The 25,571-nt window shown below is 35.3% G+C and overlaps 2 protein-coding genes across 5 annotated transcripts; one reads left to right on the top strand and one right to left on the bottom strand.

Annotated features, from left to right (window-relative positions):
- Positions 1 to 2,680: 2,680 nt before the first annotated feature.
- ripk3 (receptor-interacting serine-threonine kinase 3) lies at positions 2,681 to 14,393 on the bottom strand. 4 transcript variants are annotated; one of them, XM_051114351.1, is made up of 12 exons: positions 13,161 to 14,393; positions 11,184 to 11,505; positions 9,432 to 9,583; positions 7,096 to 7,145; positions 6,873 to 7,028; positions 6,717 to 6,799; positions 6,536 to 6,599; positions 6,325 to 6,374; positions 5,822 to 5,858; positions 5,685 to 5,734; positions 5,565 to 5,583; positions 2,681 to 4,243 (listed from the first exon to the last, which is right to left on the bottom strand). In XM_051114351.1, the coding sequence occupies exons 1-12, from the start codon at positions 13,316 to 13,318 to the stop codon at positions 4,086 to 4,088; spliced, it is 1,299 nt and encodes a 432-aa protein (XP_050970308.1). In that variant the 5' UTR covers positions 13,319 to 14,393; the 3' UTR covers positions 2,681 to 4,085. The 4 variants fall into 4 exon arrangements, with proteins under 4 accessions (XP_050970308.1, XP_050970309.1, XP_050970310.1 ...); XM_051114352.1 differs by having other exon boundaries at positions 11,184 to 11,502; XM_051114353.1 differs by having other exon boundaries at positions 6,545 to 6,599; positions 13,161 to 14,392.
- A 378-nt stretch (positions 14,394 to 14,771) lies between these two features.
- Positions 14,772 to 23,937, top strand: khnyn (KH and NYN domain containing). The gene is given in 10 exon segments (XM_051114344.1): positions 14,772 to 15,381; positions 16,094 to 16,332; positions 16,580 to 16,714; positions 17,794 to 19,259; positions 21,162 to 21,292; positions 21,376 to 21,472; positions 21,700 to 21,807; positions 22,049 to 22,150; positions 22,564 to 22,689; positions 22,691 to 23,937. Coding segments are annotated over 9 exon segments (2,610 nt in total). The 5' UTR covers positions 14,772 to 15,381; positions 16,094 to 16,104; the 3' UTR covers positions 22,908 to 23,937.
- The last annotated feature ends 1,634 nt before the right edge of the window (positions 23,938 to 25,571 follow it).

The following is a 25,571-nucleotide window of genomic DNA, read 5'->3' as shown; positions in this document are numbered from 1 at the left end:
AGACTCGTGTGTAATATAATGAAGAGTTATATACACATTCAATATATTACACTTGTCTGTTTGCATCTGTGTATTTCATGTACAGCACATATCTTGTTACATAAAGTGTTTGTTTTTTTTTCTAAATGAGCTTTTATCTTCAATTCAGCAGCACTTACAAACACCAAAATTTAGTTTTATTCATTTCTATATTCTTATACAACATTTTACTCCTAATGGTATCCGTTTTCTGTCTTTTGACAGTATTTTCTGATTTCTGGAAAGAGAAATCCAAAATCCCTTCTGCGAAGACCTAAAACTGACTATAGCCAGTGTTCAGATTCATGTTCTGGAAAAGTATGTAAATTAGTGCATGTTTAATTATGTATAAATAATAATTTGAATTTGAATATTTAAACATTACATTTCAGAAAACTTCTAATACAAAACAATTCCCTGTTGATTAAGCACGTTAAAGTATGTTGGTAACTATAATGATTTTTTATCCTGTATTTACCTGTGGTGTCTTGCCTCTAAAACATGATTCGTCTGGTTTCATTCTGCCATGAAGGTCAGAGTGTAAATGGACACAAGTGGCTGTAGAGTCTATTTATCATCATTATCTGCCATCTGTTGTTCTGGCTACAAACGTCAGAGCCAATAAAGCGACTTCCTCCAGGCCGTCCGAGGACAGCAGGTCTGAGAGCTGACGCGCACGCTCTCTTCTGCCATCACATGTTCTGTTTCTGGCTTCATGTGAATCATGCAAAGAGGTAAAGGAAGCATTAAAGGGGTAACTCGCCCAAAAATTCAAGGAGAAGTCCACTTTCAGAACAACAGTTTACAAATGATTTACTCACCCCCTTTTCATCCAAGATGTTCATGTCTTTCTGTCTTCAGTTGTAAAGAAATTATGGTTTTTGAGGAAAATATTTATTTTTCTTCATACAATGGACTTAAATTTTGCCCCCGATTTTGAACTTCCAAAATGTAGTTTAAATGCAACTTCAAAGGGCTCTAAACGATCCCAGGAAGGAAGAAGGGTCTCATCTAGTGAAACGATCTGTCACTTTTTTCGAAAAATAAAAATGTGTATACTTTTTAAGCACAAAAGCTTGCGTAGCACAGGCTCTCGGATGCGCGCTCTTGAATGATTTGTTCATTTTGAATCCATCTTAAATGTGACTCGGAAAGAACGAGTCGTCTCGGGGAGTGATTCGTTCAGTCGCGCATGTTCTGTACTGGAATTAGTTCACCTGTTTCGAGTCTTCGGGTTTTTCGAGTGGTTCGTTCATCTTATGCGGCTGTCACGTGATGAACGAACAACTCAAACCCGAAAACTTGTCAGATAAGAGGTGAGGTGAGCTAATCATAGACTAAAGACCCAGGTAAACAATGAATTAATCTTTTCTGTTTCTTATAGCATTACAGTTTTGTCTTGTTTGTAGTGTGATCAGCGTTTGTGTAAGCGGTAGATGTGTTAGGGAAGTAACACATATCATTTTAATTATATTTTGCTAAAATTAACGAAAAAAGATTCGTTCATTTTGCTGAACGAGACTCAAAGGTCCGAGTCGGTAAAATGATCTGAACTTCCCATCACTACTACGAATCACGTCTAAGTTCATCGTCTGTGTACTCCGGCTCAAAAAGGAAGAGTATGATGAAAAAAAAAAAAAAAATTCTCCTACAACTTTTGAATCGTAGTAGCTTTTTGTTTGTAAACAGCGTTTGACTTGCACTTTGTTAGATTTTTGCGCGTTCACTTTGTAAACACTGGGTCTGTAGTTCCGTGACCTTTCGACCTGATTCAATAGTGCGTAGTGTTGTGAAAGCACATCCCAGAGCCTGTGCTACGCAAGCTTTTGTGCTTAAAAAGTATACACATTTTTATTTTTCGAAAAAAATGACCGATCGTTTCGCTAGATGAGACCCTTCTTCCTTCCTGGGATCGTTTAGAGCCTTTGAAGCCGCATTTAAACTACATTTTGGAAGTTCAAAATCGGGGGCACAGTTAAAGTCTATTATATGAAGAAAAATCCTGAAATGTTTTCCTCAAAAATGGTCATTTCTTTACGACTGAAGACAGAAAGACATGAACATCTTGGATGACAATTATCTGTAAATTGTTGTTCTGGAAGTGGACTTTAATTGTATTTTTTTTTACATGCTAAGGAAGTCAGTTGCTACCGTCAGCTGTTTGGTTACCAACATTGTTCAGACATCTTCTTTTGTGTTTAATAGAAGAGAAGAAACAAACTCCATACAGGTTTGGGGGGGAAAAATGACACAATTTTTAATTTCCGGTTAACTGTCCCTTTAAGGTCCATCCATAACCATCAGTTGCGCGTTGTAGATTGTACAAATTCATACGAATTCGCCACTAGTTCGCCTAAACGTAAGCAAAATCTGCTAAATCTGCAACTCCGGTAATTACAAGCACCTAAGTCCACCTGACGATGGTTTTAAAGGGAACTACCGTCGGTTATTTCTGCATCCACCCACTCATTCCACGGCATTTTGTCCAGATCACCGGGAGAGATGCGACACGAGCGCACGGCATGCTGACGATACGGATCCGTGCCCGTTAGATTCCGGTGGGACAGATGGAGAGATGGGATTGGGAACGTTCCGAACGCCAGGATCCCGCTGACTGAACGGCACGAACTGTCACTCCTGATTAGCGCGCCAAATCCTCTGCGTCACGTGACAGAGCGCGCGTCATCTGATATTAAAACGCAAGGAATAGCCAACAGAGTCACATGTTGGAAAACAATATAAAATGTATTTAAAGGTAAGCACAGCACTTTGTTAGTTACAGTAGTTGATTGTCGCGTGATCCACAGACTACAGTAAAAGCAGTCGGCTCGATCTGAATTACTGCATATTCATGTGAATTTCACTCCAAAATCCAAAGAAAAAAACGAAAAAGACTGTATTTTGGATAAAGAAATTGAATCATATTTTTACTACCATTATTTGTTTGTTTGGTTGCATTGTGACAATTAAGCACATCTTCCCAATACTGTCATTATTATGATGCAAATATTTCGTGTCCTGAAAATCAGCCTAAATAAAATACAGTACAAAAACCACTACAGTGATGTGTATATCAAAATGTAAATATCTTTAACATATAAAGTTATAAAACCTATTCTTTTATTTTATATCTACTGACATTTGGACGAGGAAGGGTTAAATATATCTAATTGTCTTAAAAATGCAATAAAAAAAAAAAAAATGTGGTCTTAAAATTGATTTTCCATATGCAAAATATATGCTTATTTATTTCTTTCGATTTTGAGGTAAAACTGGAGTTGGACATGTTCTTCACAGGTTTCACCACCATTAAATAATATTTGGGCCTTAATTTAAGATTTATGTATTTGATTTGCATATTAAATTTCCATTCATCTGTATCACACGACTTGAACATAAACTCAAACATAAAAAAACAGGTCAGATTTCTACTTATCAATGAGATACTATTAAAAGCTGTTATATATATTTTGAGGTCATTTAGATTTTTGTAATTTCCTCTCATTTAAGTTTAATTAAAGTTATAGTAATTTCATTGTTTTAGTAATTTTTTTTATTACTGTGTTTACATCTATCTATCTATCTATCTATCTATATCTATATATATATATATATATGTTGAGTTTATTTGCAAAAACAGATAACTCAGTTATTTTTACTTAATAATCAGTTTGATTGAGATTAATTGCACAATGCACAATGAAAAAAACATGATTTGTAAAAAATTTAAAAAATGGAGTTATCTGTTTTTGCAAATAAACTCTTCATATATATATATATATATATGAAATATTTAAATAAAATATGCAAAAAATATTTTAAGTAATAAACATTTTGCATAGTTTATTATTAATCTGCCCTCACATTAAGTGAATAAGTCAGTTTATGTTAAAACAGTCATCCAAATGGATGTAAATTTGATATGCCAATCAAAGACATAAATCTTAAATTGAGGTCTAAATACTTTTTGAGTGTTCAGCCACCCTGAAAGTCACTAAAAGCCACTAAAACATGCTTTCAGCTGCCAAAAGCTGATGTTCTGCAGAGGTGAGTGTGATCACATCACGTCATGGTTTTTTCTGCGAGTTCTCTGAGTAGGAACAAGACGTGCCGACGCTGGAAGGAGCCGTTCGGTGTCTCTGCCGCGGTTTCTGAACAATATTCATGGTGTTGTTGTTGCCGATCTGAACCCCACAGACGTTTGACATCGAGATCTGAACTCCGCCTGAGAGGAAACCGGAAAGACAAGTGAAACGCTCAGTCACTGTTTCTGTTCCTGATTTCACAAAATCTAAAGACTCGCTCCATCTAGTGGCAGATGTGAGATATTCTTACTCAGCATCTTGATTTCTGACCATTTCTGACCTTTTTTTTTTTTTGGTAAATAAATGGCAACTGCTCGCTTTACTCTCTAACAAATACGCTAAGATATTATGTGTGACAGCCAGTTTCCACCATAAAAAAGGTCATTGCAATTTTTTCTCATACAATTCTGACTTTTCTTCTTGCAATTAGTAGTATATATCTCACAATTCAGAATTTTTTTCCTCAGAATTGCAAGGAAAGAGTCAAAATTGTGAGATTAAAAAAAAATTATAAACTGTGACCCTGGAGCACTAAACCAGTCATAAGAATCACGGGTATATTTATAGCAATAGCCAAAAATACACTGTATGGGTCAAAATTATAGATTTTTCTTTTAAGCCAAAAACCATTAGGATATTAAGTAAAGATCATGTTCCATGAAGATATTTTGTAAATTTCCTACCGTAAATATATCAAAACGTAATTTTTGATTAGTAATATGCATTGTTAAGAACTTCATTTGGACAACTTTAGAGGTGATTTTCTCGATATTTAGATTTTTTTTTTTTTTTTGCACCCTCAGATCCCAGATATTCAAATAGTTGTATCTCAGCCAAATATTTATTCAGGTTTCCGGTGATGTATAAAACTCAATTTTGAAAAACTGACACTTCTGACTGGTTTTGTGGTCCAGGGTCACAATTGTAATTTTTACTCCATGGTGGAAACAAGCTCCGATAATTATTTGTTCTGCAGATGCACAATTATCAAATAAAGAGATTTTTTTTTTCACACCTGATGTTGATGTTTGCTAAATGAGTCACACAACGTGGGATCTTTGCACTTTATCTTTTGCCTTTTATACACTTAAAAAGTAAGGTTAAGAATTAATCAACTTTAATTTTAAAAATAAATTTGCAATTTCTTTTTTTTTTTTTTACAAATAAAAACTCACAAAATTACTAACATGCTGCTTCAGTCTCAGTCTTTCTCTATATTAAATCTACAGGTCAGGAGATACGGGTCATTTTTCTACTGCATTATTTTTCATTATTTAACATTATTTATTTAATGTATTAATTTATTATTTAATTGATTTATTCATTCAATATTATTTATTTATTTATTATTGTTTCAATATTTTATTTTGTCAACATCCCTGCTTAAAAGCTAACAGTTAAATGTGTTTGTTGCATTTCCCATGGAGCTTTCAGATTCGGATGAAACAGTGCAAAACTGACCTGGTGTTGAAGTTTGCCGCTGTAAGAGGAAACACAAACACACAGCATGACGTTAGGATAGGAGAGGTCAGACCGTCAGTAATATATAGTATAAATATAATACAGTATATAATATAAGACCTGTGTTGTTCTGACAGGCGTCGCCGGCGGAGCAGGACGAGGAAACGTTTCTGTGAGAAACAACAACCAACACAAATACATTGAGCACCAAACAAATCATCCAAATCATCACAATTCATCTCTGCTGCTCAGATTACCTTTCCTTATGGGTTTTGTGAAACCGACAGCCATTTCCTACAAGACAAAATATTAGTTAATACACATCCTCAGACACTATACTGTAGTTCATTCATTTCTAAACACATTTTAAATACATTTATAGTCTTTTAAATGAAGACTTTTAAAAACAAGCCAGATTTATCATGTAAAAGTACAATTATTTGACTTGATCTCTTCTTAATTTTACACTGAATATTAATTTAACCATTTTAAAACCACAAATGTAATAATATTAGTAACAAAACAGCTTTGAATCACATGAGCTGCTGATTATTGATTGATTATAAAATATGAGCTGCTGATTATTGAGCTTGATGAGTACAGTTCGTTAGAGAAATACAATTTTTAACAATTCATTTTAAAAAAATGTAATATTTATTCAATATGTTATGTTAATTAAAATATTTTGATGCTTTTAATTAGTTTATATTGAAATGGTTTTAAAAATGATATAAAATTTCTACAGAAGTACATTAGACACCTGTTTAGGAGGCGAACCAGTGACGCAGGAAGGAACCTGAGGACGTATTTCTGAAACGCAGAGATGATCAAGAAGTCAAAATCATGACAGTACTGAAAATGAAAAGGCTTTATAACCTGCTATGTCCATTATGTGGCACACTTCCAGTATGTTCAATAAATGAGAAATGTACAGTTTTTATATTATATATGCTTGGTGAACATTTATTTACCATACATACCACCGTGTGGTTTAGAGATCTGGATCGATCTTAAACTGGAACAGACGTCATCATCCTGCGTGTGAGAAAATACTTTTTTTTTTTCTCGATCTGGATATATTTAAGTATTCACACCATTTGCAACCAATTTTACTCTCATCATTTGTGAATGAAACAAAAAAGTCAACTGTACCAGCTGCTTCAGAACATCATAGACGGCAGCATTGAGTCCATGTTTGTGCATATTAAAGATCTTCTCCGTCTCTTTGACGCAATCTGAGAACACGAGACAGTGAGGTGAGAGCCTGCGGAGGTCGGTTCACGCGAATCGAACGGGTTCGAGTCTCACCGAGGAACGGCGGTCTCCTCCCGGGATCCTGCTGCCAGCATTTAGTCATGAGCTTCACCATATCATTCAGACCTTTGGCCTTGCTGCAATCTATCGGCGTCAGATCGGGTCTGTCCCCCTCCGGGATCCGGAAGCGCACCAGAGTGGAAAGAACGCCTGCGGGACGAACACGAATGAAACACCGCAGCGGACGGGAACGAGAGAGCAGCTGAAGAACGCTTACCGCCGTACGGCTCCTTCCCGGTGATGATGGACCACAGCAGGACGCCGTAACTGCGGATCGGACCGTTCACAGAACAATGATTATCAATCTGAACCCTTCTATCAGTTTTGACTCAGAAGCAGTACATACAAATTTCTAAAAAAAATTCAACATTTTTTGTCCAGTAAAAAATCTTCACATTCATTTGGATTTTTTAAAATATTTTTATAAAATCTAAGCATTTAAACTAAATTGTACAGTACATAAACATTTCTAAAAGAAAAATGCAGCATTTTTGTGCAGTAAAAAATCTTTGCATAAGGATTAAGATGATGCATTTATTTTATATTTGGATTTATATTTGGATTTTTAAAAAATATATTTTTATAAGATATAAGCATTTAAACTAAATTGTACAGTACATAAAAATATATTTTTAAAAAATCTGCATTTTTGAACAGTAAAAATCTTTGCATAAGGATTAAGATGATGCATTTATTTATTTATTTTATTTATATATTTTATTTTATTTATGGATATTTAAAAAATATTTTTATAAAATCTAAGCATTTAAACTAAATTGTACAGTACATAAACATTTCTAAAAGAAAAATGCAGCATTTTTGTGCAGTAAAAATCTTTGCATAAGGATTAAGATGATGCATTTATTTATTTATTTTATTTATATATTTTATTTTATTTATGGATATTTAAAAAATATTTTTATAAAATCTAAGCATTTTAAATTGTACAGTACATAAACATTTCTAAAAGAAAAATGCAGCATTTTTGTGCAGTAAAAATCTTTGCATAAGGATTAAGATGATGCATTTATTTATTTATTTATATTTGGATTTTTTTTTTATATTTTTATAAGATATAAGCATTTAAACTAAATTGTACAGTACATAAAAATATATTTTAAAAAATCTGCATTTTTGAACAGTAAAAATCTTTGCATAAGGATTAAGATGATGCATTTATTTATTTATTTTATTTATATTTGGATATTTAAAAAATATTTTTATAAAATCTAAGCATTTAAACTAAATTGTACAGTACATAAACATTTTAAAAGAAAAATGCAGCATTTTTGTGCAGTAAAAATCTTTGCATAAGGATTAAGATGATGCATTTATTTATTTATTTATATTTGGATTTAAAAAAATAAATAAATAAATATATTTTAAAAAATCTGCAATTTTGAACAGTAAAAATCTTTGCATAAGGATTAAGATGATGCATTTATTTATTTATTTATATTTGGATTTTAAAAAAATAAATAAATATATTTTAAAAAATCTGCAATTTTGAACAGTAAAAATCTTTGCATAAGGATTAAGATGATGCATTTATTTATTTATTTTATTTATATTTGGATATTTAAAAAATATTTTTATAAAATCTAAGCATTTAAACTAAATTGTACAGTACATAAACATTTCTAAAAGAAAAATGCAGCATTTTTGTGCAGTAAAAATCTTTGCATAAGGATTAAGATGATGGATTTATTTATTTATTTATATTTGGATTTAAAAAAATAAATAAATAAATATATTTTAAAAAATCTGCAATTTTGAACAGTAAAAATCTTTGCATAAGGATTAAGATGATGCATTTATTTATTTATTTATATTTGGATTTTAAAAAAATAAATAAATATATTTTAAAAAATCTGCAATTTTGAACAGTAAAAATCTTTGCATAAGGATTAAGATGATGCATTTATTTATTTATTTTATTTATATTTGGATATTTAAAAAATATTTTTATAAAATCTAAGCATTTAAACTAAATTGTACAGTACATAAACATTTCTAAAAGAAAAATGCAGTGCAGTAAAAAATCTTTGTGTAAGGATTAAGATGACATTTATTTATATTTGGATTTTTTAAAATATTTTTATAAGATACAAGCATTTAAACTAAATTGTACAGTACATAACATTTTCTAAAAAAAAATCTGCATTTTTTGTACTGTAAAAAAAATCTTTGCATAAGGATTAAGATGATGCATTTATTTATTTATATTTGGATTTAAAAAATATATTTTTATAAGATATAAGCATTTAAACTAAACTGTAACACCTTTTGCATTCAGGCAGGTCTAAAGTGGTACATTTAAAAAATATATTTAAAAAAAATAACATATTACACATGGATTAAGATGATCAAAATAAACACCATGTATTTATTCTTTTTTTATATATATATATATGTTTAAGACATATAACCATCTAAACACTTTTGAGTAATTTTTATTTAAAACAAATTAACACTTTTATTTAGCAAGGACTCATTCAATTGATCAAAAGTGACAATAAAAGATTTGAGTATTTCTGGTGTTCCTCTGGTTACCTGTACACGTCGGAGGCTTTGCTGGCTTTGTAATTGACAGACTTCAGCGCTTCAGGTGGCATGTAGCTCAGCGTTCCTCCCTCGTCCTCACTTTTCTCTCGAGGGTATTTAGAAAGACTTCGAGCCACTCGAGACAGGCCGAAATCTGTCAGCTGCAGGACACAGAAAAACAAAGAGAGGGTTAAATAAATGTTAAATGCACTGGCCAATCAATAATAACATCCTGAACGTAGTGACAGACGTATTTTTCAGCAACGCATCAAGATCATTTTAAGACACTGCTTTTGGCTTTAAGACATTTAAGGCTCTGAAACTCTGGAGGTCTGAAGAAGCTCTCAGTCCTGTTTCTTACAGAAAGGTCAAAAGGTCTCATTCCTCATTCTCATTCTTGTAAAGGATCATCGGTTCGTCTGGTTTGAGTTTATGGCCTGGTCTGACAAAGGTGGAGGGGTTTCTCCTGCTGCGGGAGTGAATTACACTCATTCTTTGTTTTAAAGCGGTGTTAAATCAGCACATGTGGAGGGGGAGACGTCGTAACTGATGGTTTTACGGCTCACATATGTGAAGGAATCCAAGACTGCTCAAGTGGAGCAGCATCAGACTCTTTATGAGCTTCTAGGCAGAAACCAAACAGATTTGCGCTTTACGGTAGCTACGATTACAGCAACCAAACAATCTCTTAATAATCGACCTAAACCCCTCAATCTACTTTCTATCCAATGGCAAGAAGCGGAGGTTCTTGTAAAAAAGCTTTGAACATGACAGCTTCATCTCTAGAGCTTTTTTCACCATTTAAATTGAGCAAGTTATCATCAGATACACAAACAAATTACATTATAACCAAACTGAATTGACAGAAATGACAGAAATAATCCTCTTACAGTAGAACGTACTCCTCAAAGAAGTAGTAGTAATAAAACATATTTTTAAATGGAATATATCACACATTTTTTGTATTTTTGTTGCTACAGACTGTTCAAAATTAAACAAATTAAAGGATTACTTCAGTGGTTTTATGCATTCATTCGATTACCAAATTAATGGTTTTGATATTAAATCATAAACACAGAATCCAGACAAACTATTTTACAAAAAATTAAATATTTCTTCGGGCCCTACGATTGTAAAAGTTAAATAAATGATGATATTGTTAAAGTTTTATGAATGTAATTGATTAAACATATTTTTCATTATTAAATCTAAATGAAACGATTACAATAAAATCCATGTAAAAAATGTAATCAATTATTAGATTGATAAGTTTTATTATTAAATTATTAATTTTATAAAATTATAATTATAAATTATATAATAATATATAATACAATATAATATAATATAATATAATAAATTATGTAATTATAAAATTATTAATTATTAAAACCAAATTAAACAACATAAAATCCAGAAAAATTCTAAAGGAAAACAGAATTTGTCAAAAACTAAAACAGAATTTCAAACAGTCAATAGGGCATTGCTATTGCAAAAAGTGTAATAAATTATTAGATTGATAAGTTTTATGAATTCAACTAATTAGACATGATTTTTATTATTATTATTATTATTATTATTAAAGCTCAATGAAACCATTAAAACAGAATGCAGAGACTGAAAAAGGAAAACACAGAATTTGGGAAAAATAAAATGGAATTTGGAGGGGGAAAAAACATTCAATTGGGCACAAAAAATAGACTTAATATTAAAAAAGGAAAACACTAAATTTGGGTGGGAAATAAGCAGGCCTGGACTCGCCTTGGTTTTGAGACTGTCGTCCAGCAGCACGTTGCTGGGCTTCAGGTCCAGATGCAGGACCGACAAATGGTGAAGGAAGTTCATTCCCAGGCTGATCTCGTGCGCCATGCGGAAGGTCAGAGGCCACGGCGGCGGTCCGTCCAGCGTCTGCAGCAGATCGGCCACCGAACCGTTCGGCATGAACTCCATCACCAGCCCCGACCGGAGCGGCAGCTGCATGTCGCCCACACGGCCCTCGTACAGGCCCAAAATGCTGATGACGTTGGGATTCCCGCCCTGCAACATCAGATGAGCTTCTCTCTGAATGGAGGACGCAGATCTGCTTCAGGATGAGAGAAAACAAAGTCAACTATTTTACAGACCCATGCTTTCAAAGCACCACAGCATTTACAGTTTTAATCAAACATTTAAAAAAAAAAACACAAGACAATTTCTGCCAAAATACTGCTTATACCAAAATACCAAAATACTCAGGAAGGGATGACTGGTGACCAACAGTGGATTGTTTGGGGCAAGTTGTCACAATGGAAACCTGCTATTCAGTGGCAACGACTACAACAAATTTTATGCACTGAAAAAAATTGCTGTAGGATTTACAGTTTCCACTTTGAAATTTCATGTATATTTCACAAATAATTACAAAGAAACTGCAAAAAACATGAATCAAATGTGAAATGTTCTTGTAAGATGTACTGTTTTATGCTGTAAAATGTTTTGTTTTAAGCTGTACATGAAATGAAGATTATTGGAATATAGTGCTGTGCAGCAATTAATTGCATCCAAAATAAAAAAAAAAGTTAACATAATATATGTGTGTGTACTGTGTTTATTTATGATATATAAATACACACACATGCATGGATATACATATATATAGAAAAATAAGTTTATATTTATATTCATTATATCAATAAAAAGATATAGATGTAAATATTTTCATTTGTGTGTATTCATATACACATAATAAATAAACAGTACACACATATATCATGTAAACGAAATTATTTTGGATGCAATTAATCACGACTGATCATTGCGCGGTGCGTTTTACAAGAAAACAAAATACTGTTTCAGTCTTCATATTAAACAGTTTTACATCTAATGAGTGTTACTTGCCATTATTTGTGACACTGACTAGCAATTTCTAAATAAAAAAAACCTTTTTTTTGGCACCTTTTTTGTTCAGCGCATTTACAAATACATTTTTTTTTCAGCGTATTTTTTTCTTTGAAATACACGTCAAGCATTATACGTTATGGGAATGTTTCCATTTTTCCGATAACCAGCTATAAATATCAAACTAGAACTTAAAAGAACTCAAAAAAAAAAAAAAAAAAAGAACAAGAACAAAAACCACAAGGATCCACCTCAAAATCAAATCGTTTCTGTATAAAATCGCTAAATATAATTCTGTAATGTGTCTCCTTCACCTTCGAGGCAATCAAATCATTGTGTTAACAACGATGTTATAACAATGCCAGTTTCTTTATTTCACCCATGGCAGCAGAAATATGTTCTAAGAACATTTTGCGAACGTTTATTATATGTTATGGACAACACGACACAGTTCATGAAATGCCACCAGTGGAAATGATGAACAAACACCAAACCAGCATAAACTGCCTTTGTTAAATGCATTTTATATTTTTATCTAATGTACGTTTTATTTCTCTTAACAACTCTTTATTGAAAATCTCCCTTCATTACACTGATTTTTGTCCTGATGTTTTGGCTGTCAGTGTGGTTTCATTGTATTCACGTGATGCGGAGAACTTCCCAATGTGTGAAGTTGCCCCGACGTCCCCCGTTAAACTAAATAACCCATAAACAAAATCAAATCAAGATCGCATCTCATGCCATTTGAAAGCTAAATTAATTCAGAATAATTGTACAATAGTAAGGCTGCATTGGGCTTTCTGAACTGTAGCTATCAAAGTAAATATCTGCAAGGACAACGTCCATCTGCTGTCGTATTACCCGTCTTTATAACGTAATAACTTTATGGCCACGTCCCTTCCCAGGGTGGTGTGCTTCGCCCGGTAGATCTCGCCGAATCCGCCGGATCCGATGCTCGTCCAGCACTGCAGACTCTCATCGCGGATCACATCAACCCGGATGCAGAAAGAGTCGTCCATCTCGGCACACGAGCGTCCGATCTACTCAACGACTGCTTTATGAACACTTCTAAACGATCTCAACCGGACAGTGCTTAAACATGTCATATTCTGCTCGAGTCCGTCGCTGTCTGCTCCTCCAAGTTCCTCGTTAATGGCGACGCTTCCACATCGAGAAGCTCCTTTCACTTCCCCTTCAAACCAGCGCGCTACACTCACGACTGACGTCACCGCACCTGCTCACCTGAACAACGAACACCGAACGACTCCGCTTTGATGTGTGCTCTCATCACAACACCTGGACCTACATCAATAACCAACAGATCACGCGTTTTGTTCTGGGGTTTTTGGCAAAGTGTACATTTATAACAAGACTGGGAACATCCAACAACATACGGCACATCAAGCATTCATAACACGAATAAGCAACAGTAATTATTATTATACTCACAACAACATAGCAACAATCAGGGGGGAAAACACACACAAGGAGCAAAAATCAAAAGAAGAAAACCTAAATACAGAATACAGAAACAGAGAGGCAAAGAGTTTCAGGCTTTCTTTTTTTGAAGTATTTAAAGCTCTGAGACATTTTCAGAAAGAAATACTGTATATTAAAGGAGGGCTTGCATTTTTTTGCTTTTGCATGTGTGAATATGCTATTTACAACATATCTTGTTGACAACGTCTGAAGAAAGAAGAAACCTTGCAAACAAATGGAGGAATTGTTTTCATTTTTACTGATAACCAGCTATGGATATCAAACTAGAATTTAGAAGTAACCGGAAAAAAAAACCCCACAAGGATCCACCTTAAAACTGAATAGCTTCTGTATAAAATCCCTAAACATAATTCTGTAATGTGTCTTCCTTAACCTTGTGTTAACAACAACATTATAACAATGCCAGTTTCTTTATTTCACCAATGGAAGCAGAAATATGTTCTAAGAACATTTTGCTAACGTTACCATTACGTTTTTCTTCAGTAAGTTTTATGTAGGCTTTAGAGAAAACATTATTAAAGGGAATGCTGTTTTGTCATTCTACAAATACTTTTTCATACCATGTAAAACTAGGCCTAACATAATATCGGACAAATCTAAAAGATTTCAAATAACGTTCAATAAAAGATGTATAGATAATATATTAGTGCTAATGTTTTAAGAACATTATTAAAAACCAGATAACTTTAAATAAACGTTCCATTACCGTTGCTTGAAGAATGTTTGTTCATAACTTTGTGAGAACCTTGCCAAAACGGTCTAAGAACACAGTAGTTTTGTATACATTTTTATATGTAGGGTGGTTTTCATATCACACACCTTTTAATGTTTTAGGAAAATAAGAAAAGTTAGTGTTTCGCTCGTCTGTCCTTCCTAAAATATTGTATATTTACAAATTCTTCAATGAAATCTAAATTCAGTTATTAGTATAGGTATAAAAATACAAAAAAAAAACGGTCCCCATTCTGATACATAAGCGAAACGTGTAAGAAAGAAAAAATGTACTACAACGCATGATGAGGCTAAAACAAGCTTGGGAAGCCGATTTGTAAATTCTACCTGTTTGCAGTTGAGTTTAGACGGATGTGGCTTTTACGTCAGTGGAAATTCCCACACGATGTGACTGCATCTGACTAAAGCCATAATAAAGACTGCGTTCGTGTGTTTTTCACGCATTTTCATCTATTATGTCATGTTACGTGTTTCAAACTCGTTTCTGATCAAAGCTCGGCTGTGTTTCTGCGTTTCATGTCAGTAGATGTATGCGAGCAAACGTTAAAGCGCTCCGGGAGATTGTCGGTGCGCGTCCTTTACGCGCGTTACGGTAAAAGATGAACGCGAAGTTTCCCTTTGGTTTCATTTTATCAACAATCACCATGACCAGTCCAAAATGTGGACAAACGAGTCTCGCGAAACCCTGGGTGATTTCTAAACCAAAATAGGCAGTTTATAACGCAGCAGGACGAAATATAGACTGAATCTGGAGTGGCGCAGAGAGCGTTCCGATTAGCGCTCCGGATTGTTGATCGCGAACGCTTCCTAAACAGACGCAAGAGCGCAGTTTAAAGTTCACGCGATTATGGTAAGAACGCATGTTTACTGTCGCTCGCTCCTACATATCGTAAATGTTTCTGTTTTATCCTTGTGTTTTTGTAAATGAACAAGATTGCTGAGACTTCCTTGGGAATCTGTTCTGACTCGCAGTCAAACGAATCGTGTTTTCAGTCACTTGTAGAACATTCACTTTGAAGGAACCAGTTTAATCTTTAATCGTTCGGCCGAATTTAAACGGCGAAACCCATATTAATAGAAAATAATAAAATAACGTTTGGTAACGTTCCCGTTAAGTTCTAAATTTTCCCTCAAAACGTTTTAAGGTTTTAACCTCTTTTTTGGTTGTTTGAACGTTTGTGACAACATTAATGGAATGTTCACTTGTACTATTTTTCAAACATTATGGGAACCCACATGTTACTGGAAGAACGTTTGTTCATACCGTATATTTCATACCCTTAAACACCTTTTCTTGGTGACACTCACTTCTCAAATCTCTTTTTGAGAAAAGAAAGCATTGTGGAACCATCTGTAATTGGTCGTGTTTTAATAACTGAACTGAAAATCATACATATTGGCCAATACGTGTAGTGATCGTACAAGCAATCCAAATTTGTTTGAGGCCTTCAGTAGCAAATAAACTACAAACAGAGCTTTCTATTCCTTCTTGGTCCAGGGTTGGTCTTACTGTACAGTGTTGAATCATAAGCAGCGATTCATGTTTCTCACGTCTCTTCCAGTGAGTTGCATCATGGCTCTCTCAGGTCTCACACTGGATGACTTTCGATCCCAGCAGGAGGTTGAGGATGAGTTCACCTGTGCAGGTGTGTTGAGGGGGGCATTGGTGGCGCTGCAGCCCAACGTCGAGCGACTCTTTGGGGTGAAGTTGAGTATCGGGGGAGAGGACGCCCTGTCTGCGCAGAGCGGACAGATCTGGCTGCAGCTGCGGGGGGCTGGAAGAGAAGTGCAGGCAGCAAAGGTGCTTTACACACTTTAGACTTTCAGTTTCTGTGTGCATAAAGTGAAACAACAACAACAGCGTTTATTTACAAAGTCCAAAGTCAAAGCAATACAGCATTAACAACTGCATCAATTTGCATGGCTGTAAAACTGCATGTGTACAGATGCGTGTATTAGTTTATGGATTCAAAGGCTGTAATTACAGTGAACGTTTCCTATTAAAATGGTTAAGGGTTTACTCACCTTATGTATTTTGCAACTCTTAGCTTTTTGTGAAAGGTGTCGTCAATCAGGAAGCTCAGCAAGAAATCCAGTTTCCTGAAGCTCTTCAATGTGTCTTCTGTGGCGCTAAAGGGCTGTTCATGGACTGCCTGGTTAAAAACACCTCTGCTAATGTAGTGGTGAGTAAAAAGTCTTTTCTAAAGATCATTTGTGCCAATGCATTTTTTTTTAACCAGGAGCAGGTGTACTAAAGTATATGATACTGTACTATAACCCTTATTACAGAGAATATAGCCAAAGGTTTTTACAGATTTTTATGTATACTGTTCTTTGCCCACATTTCCGCTCCGTTCTCATTGTGCAAGTATCCAAAGATGGTGCGTGCACGAACAAGCTTGATTTTCCACCTCGTCTCCCTGCAGCAACGCCTTTTTTACTACGCATGACATAATTTCCATATGCATATTTCCACCCAGACATGATTCTTCTACCTTTGTTACGTGAAACTAGGCGAACAGGAGGTGATACAGATTATCATACACGCTACAGTGGACCTCTGTACCCAGAAAGAGAGAGATTTCACTGCTGAAAATCATTTTCTGTTTTGCTGACCTGAGACATAGGTCATAAACATCCATAATCAATCCATAAATCAAGCCAAAGATTACCTTACTGGATAAAGTGCATAACAGTCTAGATAAATCTAACAGGAGAAACAAAAATAAATGGTTAAAATGCAAGACTAATGTAACATGAAAATCAAAACAAACGGCATTATGTGCTAAATAAATGTTACATTAAAAAATGCATAAAAAGCAAGATAAAGATTACATGAGAAGCAAGATAAAAATGCACCCAATGCATAAATTGTGCTTTCTGTACCCTGTTCTAATTATTATTTGGATGGTCCACATTTTGTTGGTAATTAAGACAAGTTTTGAAAAAAAAAATGTAGAAGCCCTTTGGTTTTTGAGACCCTGGAAGTGTGTATCAAGCAAGTGACTAGAGTACAGTTTGATCCTATGTTGACTTCAAGCATGCACATATTCATTCAGTATTCATTTCTTTAAATGTACTTTTGGAAAACTCAACATTAGTTAAAAATTTTTTAAATGCATTTTAAAATGTAACACTTTAAATCGGACCCTAATTGTAATCCCTAATTTATGCTCTTGTTTACTGTACCGTAGTAAATCCTGTTGCGTAGTTAACGATAAGGCATCTGCTAATGAACATTGTGACTGAATCTCTCCTTCAGCTGGGATCTCAAGGCCTCGTCCTCATAACCGGGCTGGCAGAACCTGTGGTGAAAGCCTATTCCTTAATTTCAGACCTGGTGGAGAAGTACAAGAGCAGCCAGGGACGGCGCACCGAGGCTGGATTAGAATCCTTGGATTCGCGTCGGGCCTTCAAAACCATCGTCGAGAGTCTGGAGGATCGTCACACCCTAGACCTGTTGGTGTTACCTGTGATTGTGAAAGAGGTTCTGCTGGATTTAGTGAAGCAGTCTGGACTGGACTCGCATGCAAAGCGGGACCAGGAAGGTCTGATCCCGGTCGAAGCCAATGGATCACGGGTGATGCAGAGAACTGTCGGTGATGTTTTTGAAAGCTCTGAAGGACATCTGAGATCAAATCATAATGCGGAGAACTCTCATTCCCAGCAGCCCGTTTTTTTCCCACAATCTGGCCATCACAGAATTAACGGCACGGATGATTTCAGCAACCAATCCTACAATCCGTTTTCTCGAGGTTTCACCCTTGACCCAACACACTTTGAGATCCCAGAGTCTCCAGAACAAGCTTCGCCACAAGAAACTGAATCAGAGACGCGGCCACAGGACGCCGTTCTGTTGTCCACGGGGACCAGAGAGGATTTTGACCACTTTCTCAAGTTCTTCACCGCAATGGGATTTGCAGAGGATGTGGTGCAAGCTGTTCTAACCCGAAATGGTCCCAAAGAAGCCTCGCAGCTTCTGGATTTGATCCAGCAGGAGCAGGACAAAACAGGCCAGCGTAAACGCCACAGCGAGTCCCAGAACGTGGCGGGAATTGGTGGAGAAATGCATGAGGCTCTTCAGATACTAGAGGCCAGTAAAGGAGAACCCAACGCTAAAGAGGAAGACTTTGTCTTGGATGTGTTAAAGAAGGCCGCGGCAACTTGCGGCTACACCGAGGAGAGCGTAATGGAAGTGTACAGCAATCTACCCGGGCTCACGCCTCACGAGCTGCTCATGGAGCTACAGAAACAACGAGAGCCGAACAGGACGAAAGGTGGCAGTAAAAAAGCTGATTTGAAGATGGGCACAAATACATTGGCAGATCTTGACACTGGGAGTGGAAAGACTGGTGCAGAGATGAGGACCCCAAAACTAGATGCATCCAAACCGGTGAACATTAATGGCAGGCCTTTATCGGTGAGAGGCCCACCGCAGATGACATACTCCTTTGAAACCTTGGACTCTGACATACAACCAATGAATTCACCAGTCCGATCTCCTCCACAGACTGTCGGACAGAACCTGAACTTCGGTTCCCCAAATGTCTCCAACCAAATTACTGTGCACAAACCTAACCATGGCAGACCTGGTGCGGCATCTGTGGTCACAGGACCTCAGCGGTTCCTCGAGAGCCTCAAGACGCCCTTCCAACTGCAGCTGTCGGATGAGCCTGGTGACCCCATGCTGCGTTCGATCATCATCGATGGGAGCAATGTTGCAATGACGTAAAAAAAAAATCTCAATATGATATGTCTTTTAGTGGTTAGAATGAGAACAGAGAGGGAGTGTCTCTGTCAACTCCCTAATTCTAGCAAAATGCATTACATGCATTCCTGTCTATCAGCAGTCATCTCTAGTGTGTTGTTGCACTTAAAATGTAGCTAAACGTAACATTCATTTTTTCCTTGTTTTTTAGTACAGACATTCTTGAATCATGAAACGTTTACTAGAGATGCACAATGACATGTTAAAGCAAGACACCACAGGTGAAGACAGTAAAATTTTTATAGTTTCATACCAGCTGATTCATGACAAATGATTTGGTATTACAAATTTTCTTAAATGAAATGTTTAAAAACAGATGTCAGTCAGGTTCAAAAGTCTTCTTTGTTTTTGTTGACATATTAGAGTTAAAGGTTTTTACCAAGGAATTTTGGATTTCTCTTTTTAAGCACTACATAAATCAGAAAATACTGTCATAAGAAAGAAAATACTGTCAGTAGCCAGAAAAAAAATTAATTTAGGAATAAAATGTATAAAATCAGTCGTATGATATATGAACAAACCCCTCTGTAAAAACCTTCAGAATATTGAGAGGAATAAAACTGCTAAGTTTGGTGTCTGTAAGTGCTGCTGAACTGGAGATAAAAACTCAAATGGCCTTTAGAGATATGCATTGTATCTGAAATCTACAAACGCAAATAGATAAAGTGCAATAATACAACCAGGCAAATGATACATCAACAAAGCCCTCAGTAAAAACCTTCAAAATATATAGAAGAATAAAACTGCTAAGTTTAGTGTTTGTAAGTGGTGCTGAAGTGGAGATAAAAACTCAAACGGCCTTTAGAGATATGCATCGTATTTGAAATCTACAGACACTAATAGATAAAGTGCAATAATAAAATCAGGCGAATGGTATATTAACAAACCCTTCAGTAAAAACCTTCAGAACATAGGGAGGAATGAAACTGCTAAGTTTGGTGTTTGTAAGTGGTGCTGAAGTGGAGATAAAAACTCAAACGGCCTTTAGAGATATGCATTGTATTTGAAATCTACAAACGCAAATAGATAAAGTGCAATAATAAAATCAGGCAAATGGTATATCAACAAACCCTTCAGTAAAAACCTTCAGAATATATACAAGAATAAAACTCCTAAGTTTGGTGTTCGTAAGTGGTGCCAAAGTGGAGATAAAAAACTCAGTGGCCTTTAGAGATATGCATTGTATTTGAACTTTACAGGCGCAAATAGTAAAATCAGGCAAATGATATATCAACAAAACCTTCAGAGTATAAACAGGAGTAAAACAGAAATTTTGGTGTATTTAAGTTCTGCTAAAGTGGAGGGAAAAAAAACTTTTTTTTGAGAAACACTTTTAAATATATGCATTATATTTGAAATCTACAGATGCATATAGATAATGTGTAATAAAACACTTAAAAGTGTATTTTGGATGTTTTCTTTCCACTAGTCTGAAAGAAAATGAAGTGCGGTTTACATTTAAAACAAGAAAAAGAAAACTATATGTGCCAATGGGATCAAAAAACACAAGTTTTCTCCTTGAATTATTATTATTTTTATTATTTTACCTCTCTCTGATACTTGTTCTTGTTTTAAGCACTAATTCACTTAAATTTGATCAGTTTCTCAGTAAACAAGACTTATTCTTTGTCATTTTGCATCTTCAGTAAATGTTTCTGGATTTAAGAATGTTTAGATATTTGTACTGGAAAACAAGACAAAAATACAGAGGAAATGTTCTTGTCAGATAATTTAGTGAGCAGCTGATGATGTTTTGTGCAGTGCATTCGGTGAATGTCTAGGGAGTGATTGTGCAGTATGTGATTGATTTTTACGTTGGCCTGTGCATGTGCTCTTGTGAATCTGACCCTTATCCTCCGCAGTCACGGCTTGGGTTTTTTTTACTCCTGTCGAGGCATCGCTCTGGCCGTACAACACTTCTGGGCGAGAGGCCATCGTGAAATCACAGTGTTCGTCCCTCAGTGGAGACAGAAGAACAACTCAAAGGTTCAAGGTGATGCTGACTTCATGCTTTGCTATCTCAGCGTGTTGTGACAGCAGTCTGTGCGTCATCACGTGGCTCTGTGTCTTTTGTAGAACGGCAGTTCATGAATGAACTCTTCGATCTGGGTTTCCTCAAATACACTCCATCCAGAGAGGTCGAGGGCAAGAGAATCAACTCGTACGATGACCGGTAATGAGTCATTTAATCTCAAATCAACACAATCATGTGTAAAATGCGTTGAGTTTGTTTATGTTAAACTGTGTAATCCAAATAGATGGACATTTTACCTGTCATTCAAATACAGATATTCTTAAATTTAGCTCTGAATATTTTTGAGTGCAGCAGCTGAGACGTAAACCGAAACAGGAAACGCATAGGATGCAGTTTTCATTAAATAATGGGTGATTGTTCGTTAGATTCATGCTGGATCTGGCGCAGAAGACGAATGGAGTGATTGTGACTAATGACAATCTGAGAGATCTGGTGGACGAGTCGCCCGTGTGGAGAGACATCATAAAGAAAAGGTGGGCATCAGTAAAATATTGGAATATTTCTAAATCAGATCACATTTACAGTCATTTGCTCTCGGTTTGTTCCCCATCTTAGATTTTTTTTTTTTACCTAATGTGATTGTTTTATGTGTAAAGTGAGGTTTTGATATTTGAAGCGTTCCTGAAGCACCTAAAATGCTCTCTATGAAGGCAGATCACTTGGTTTTGTGTCTGTGAATAGGCCTGTCACGTACTAATGAAGGTGTCGTTTCAGTTTGCTTCAGTATGTGTTTGCCGGCGATCTTTTCATGTTACCTGACGATCCTTTGGGTCGCGGTGGACCTCATCTGAAAGACTTCCTACATAAACACAACAGGTACTACCAACATCCACACTAAAGCACACTATCTGTAAAAACAGAGAAATAATATTACACATTAAAACAGTAAAGACTGTATTTATAATGCGAAAGATTTCTGTCACTTTTGATCAGTTTAATATGTCCTTGATGAATAAAACTAATAATTTCTCTGAAAATAAATCTTACTGGGGTTTCTTCTTTAGGAAAGCCACCAAATGGTGTAATTTATCTGTAGAGCACCATTATTAAAATATTAAAGTGCTGATAAATGACTAATGATGTCATGAAATCAAATTGGAGTTTTTATGTCTGTAGCATTGAGCCAATTGATATGCTCATGTCCTCTAAAATTTTACAGTTAAAATCACTTTTTGCAAATATACACGTTTCATCTTCCTATTCTTGTTGTGTTTTTGTTTCTGCTCTAGCAGTAGTTTACCTGTTCCCGGCAGTCACTCGTACGCAGGTGCGTCTGCGTCCTTCCCTCCTCCGTCTGCGGCGCCGCGCGCTCACACCGAAGGGCTGCAGTACCGAGACAGGACACCGGGGGGGTCACGGCAGAGGTCAAGGGTCAGTCAGGGGTCAACGGGATGAGGGCGAGGGGCGTCAGGACGTCAGGGAGAGGACGGCGGAGGAGACGCTGAAGCTGCGGCAGAGTTTAGTGCAGATCTTTCCAGACCAGGAAAGCGTCATTATCATGATCCTGCAGTGTCATCCGGCAGTCACAGACGTCAACCGACTCACAAACCTCATCCTGGAACAACAGGAATAAATACAGACGAGCAGAAGATGAAAACGACAGGCAGCGTCTGCAAAAAACACAGCTGGTTTTGAATTGTGATCAAAACAAAACTAAAGAAAGTTCCTGAAAAAAAAAATGTGATTATGATTCTAAAACTATCTGACATCCATCGGTCTTCTGATGTGTTTCCAATTTGAAACATAATTTATACATTCAACCACTTTTAACATTTTTAAACTACAGTTGTGCTTTTAGAAGTTTTTAATCTGAAATGTTAACACTCAGTGTTTTGTTGATATTATTTATTTTCACATGCTCCTTTCTTAATGTAAGCATAATGAAAAGATGACGAGTATTAGACCAAATCAAGCAAAGAATATGTCTTTATGAGTTTAATTTCACATTGTCTTTGTTTTCATGTTGAGCAGCGTTGCTATAATCTGGCGTGTTTACAATTTGTATTTTTATACAGATGTTCATTAATGTGCACTGTCCCTATTACACAACGACATAAATAAGGTTGTCAGTTGATTAACCTGTGGAGTCATTTTCATCGATTTATTTTAATATTACATTTAAACTGCACAAATAGTGTAATATTTTTAGAATAATTATTAAAAAAATGATCTGAACCTACTGTTTACTTGATTTTTATTTTTTTTTAATGATGATTGTGAACATTTAATCACTTTTTAAAACTTGTGAATATCCACAGTCGTGCTGTGCCCCAGCAGAGGGTGCTGTACCTGCTGTACCACTGGTGCTGCATATGCAATCGGACATTTAAAGGGGTCATCGGATGCCCATTTTCCACAAGTTAATATGATTCTTTAGGGTCTTAATAAAAAATCTCTAATATACTTTGGTTAAAAATTCTCAATGGTTGTGTAAAGCAACACCCTTTTTACCTTGCCAAAATCAGCTCTGCAAATATTATCTCATTCTGGACAAGGCTGCTTTAAATGCAAATGCACATTATTAGGCAAGATTCATAAAAAAAACCCCTTATACTCACTTCTGCTGTAAGTGAAGCTGGATCATGAATGATGATGATAAAAAAAGCATATAACATAATAAATTTACTGTAAGATTGGAAGTGTATTTTCTTGAACCTGAAATACATTATGAAATATATTCTGGTATATAAGGATTAAAACTAAACATATTTTCTATTCCAAAAAATAGATTTCATTAAGCTTCACTGTTTACAACATATACAGCTATGAAAAAAATAAATAAACCAAAAGAACACTTGAAAATTCTCAGTTTCTCTGGATTACTATTTGTGTTTGAGTACAACATGATTTTTGTTTTGTTCTGTGAACTACTGATGACAGTTCTCCCGAATTAAAAAAAAAATGCTGTCATTTAGAGCATTTTTTGCATTAAATTGGGAAGAAATGATGTCAGACCTTTATAGAATTAACATTTTACTCAAATTCATACCTAATCCAAAGAAACAGAGAAATTTCAAGTTCTCTACTCAACTACTACTATTTATATATATATATATGTATATGTATATATATATATATATATATATATATATATATATATATATTGTTTTGTATTCATTCAGTCACTGATTAGGTCACACGACATAAACTTTGCTGTGTGATTGCTTGTCCAACAGAGTAACAAAAAAACCAGACTGGACAAACAAAACAAATACAAAAGTAGCCGAGTATGGTGCTCATACATGAAATTTGTGCTCTGCTTTTAACCCATCCAAACACATATGAAGTGAGGTTTGAGCAGATCATATGAAAACGGACAAATGGTCACACGTATTCGCCACCACATAAAATACAATCATACAAATTTGCCAAAACATACAACAAACCTCGCAGCCATTAATGACCAGCCAGGTTATAAAAGACTGATCAAAGCCTACATTGTTTTTTATGACTCTGAATCCTCGATCAGTGCGTGTTCCCACAGAGAAGAAGATAAAAAAAACAGATCCTGAGAGGACAAGTGAAATCGAGCCAAAATCTGAATGATCCTGCAATGAAGAAAAACATTTTCTTCTTCAAGGGTGACTCTTCTTACCACTGTCATTCCAGTAGGGGATAGCTGGAAATAATCTGTGCTGGAAATGTAAGAAAGAAGAGGGCACTTATTTACATATGATTTGGGAATGTTCTTTAGTTCAGCCATTCCGGTGTCAAATTCTGTGAGTACATGCAGAGTGATTGCGCTTTAATGTACCTGTGAAACCACAACTGTGTCTTCTTGGACACAGTACTGTTACATAGTTTTATTTGTTTCTTTGTTTGTTTTTTTATAGCAATTTTTACCATGCATTTTATTATTTGTGATTTATTTTTCATTTGCACACAGTTTTTCCTTAAAAGTTTCCCCAGATTTAGTCTTAGAAGGACAGTTTACACACAAACAATTCTTTCATCATTCACCCTCATTTTGTTCATTAAAAATATGACTTTGTGGAACATATAAGATTTGTTTTTGTTTTTTTTTGGATCACACAAAGTCAGTGGAGTCCAATCGTGTTTGGTTCCCAACATTATATATATATATTAGAGGTGTAACGGTACACAGATGTCACGGTTCAGTACGTACCTTGGTTCAGGGGTCACGGTTCGATACGATTTCGAAACAACAGAAAAAAAAAAAAAACAAACCTACCATGCTAGATTTCTTTTCATTTATTTTAAACAGACAGTAGTACAA

Source organism: Labeo rohita, chromosome 7 (assembly GCF_022985175.1).
Source record: "Labeo rohita strain BAU-BD-2019 chromosome 7, IGBB_LRoh.1.0, whole genome shotgun sequence".
Lineage (NCBI taxonomy): Eukaryota > Metazoa > Chordata > Actinopteri > Cypriniformes > Cyprinidae > Labeo > Labeo rohita.
This window is presented reverse-complemented; position numbering and strand designations above follow the sequence as displayed.

Bases quoted from the DNA above. Each gene is read 5' to 3' on its own strand.
- ripk3 (XM_051114351.1), bottom strand. From the start codon at position 13,318: ATGGACGACTCTTTCTGCATCCGGGTTGATGTGATCCGCGATGAGAGT. The intron at 7,146-9,431 runs GTAACCAGAGGA...TCCGATCCGCAG, and splicing joins AAAGCCTCCGACGTGTACAG to TTACGGCGTCCTGCTGTGGT. The intron at 6,600-6,716 runs GTACAGTTGACT...TCTCACACGCAG, and splicing joins ATGATGTTCTGAAGCAGCTG to GATGATGACGTCTGTTCCAG.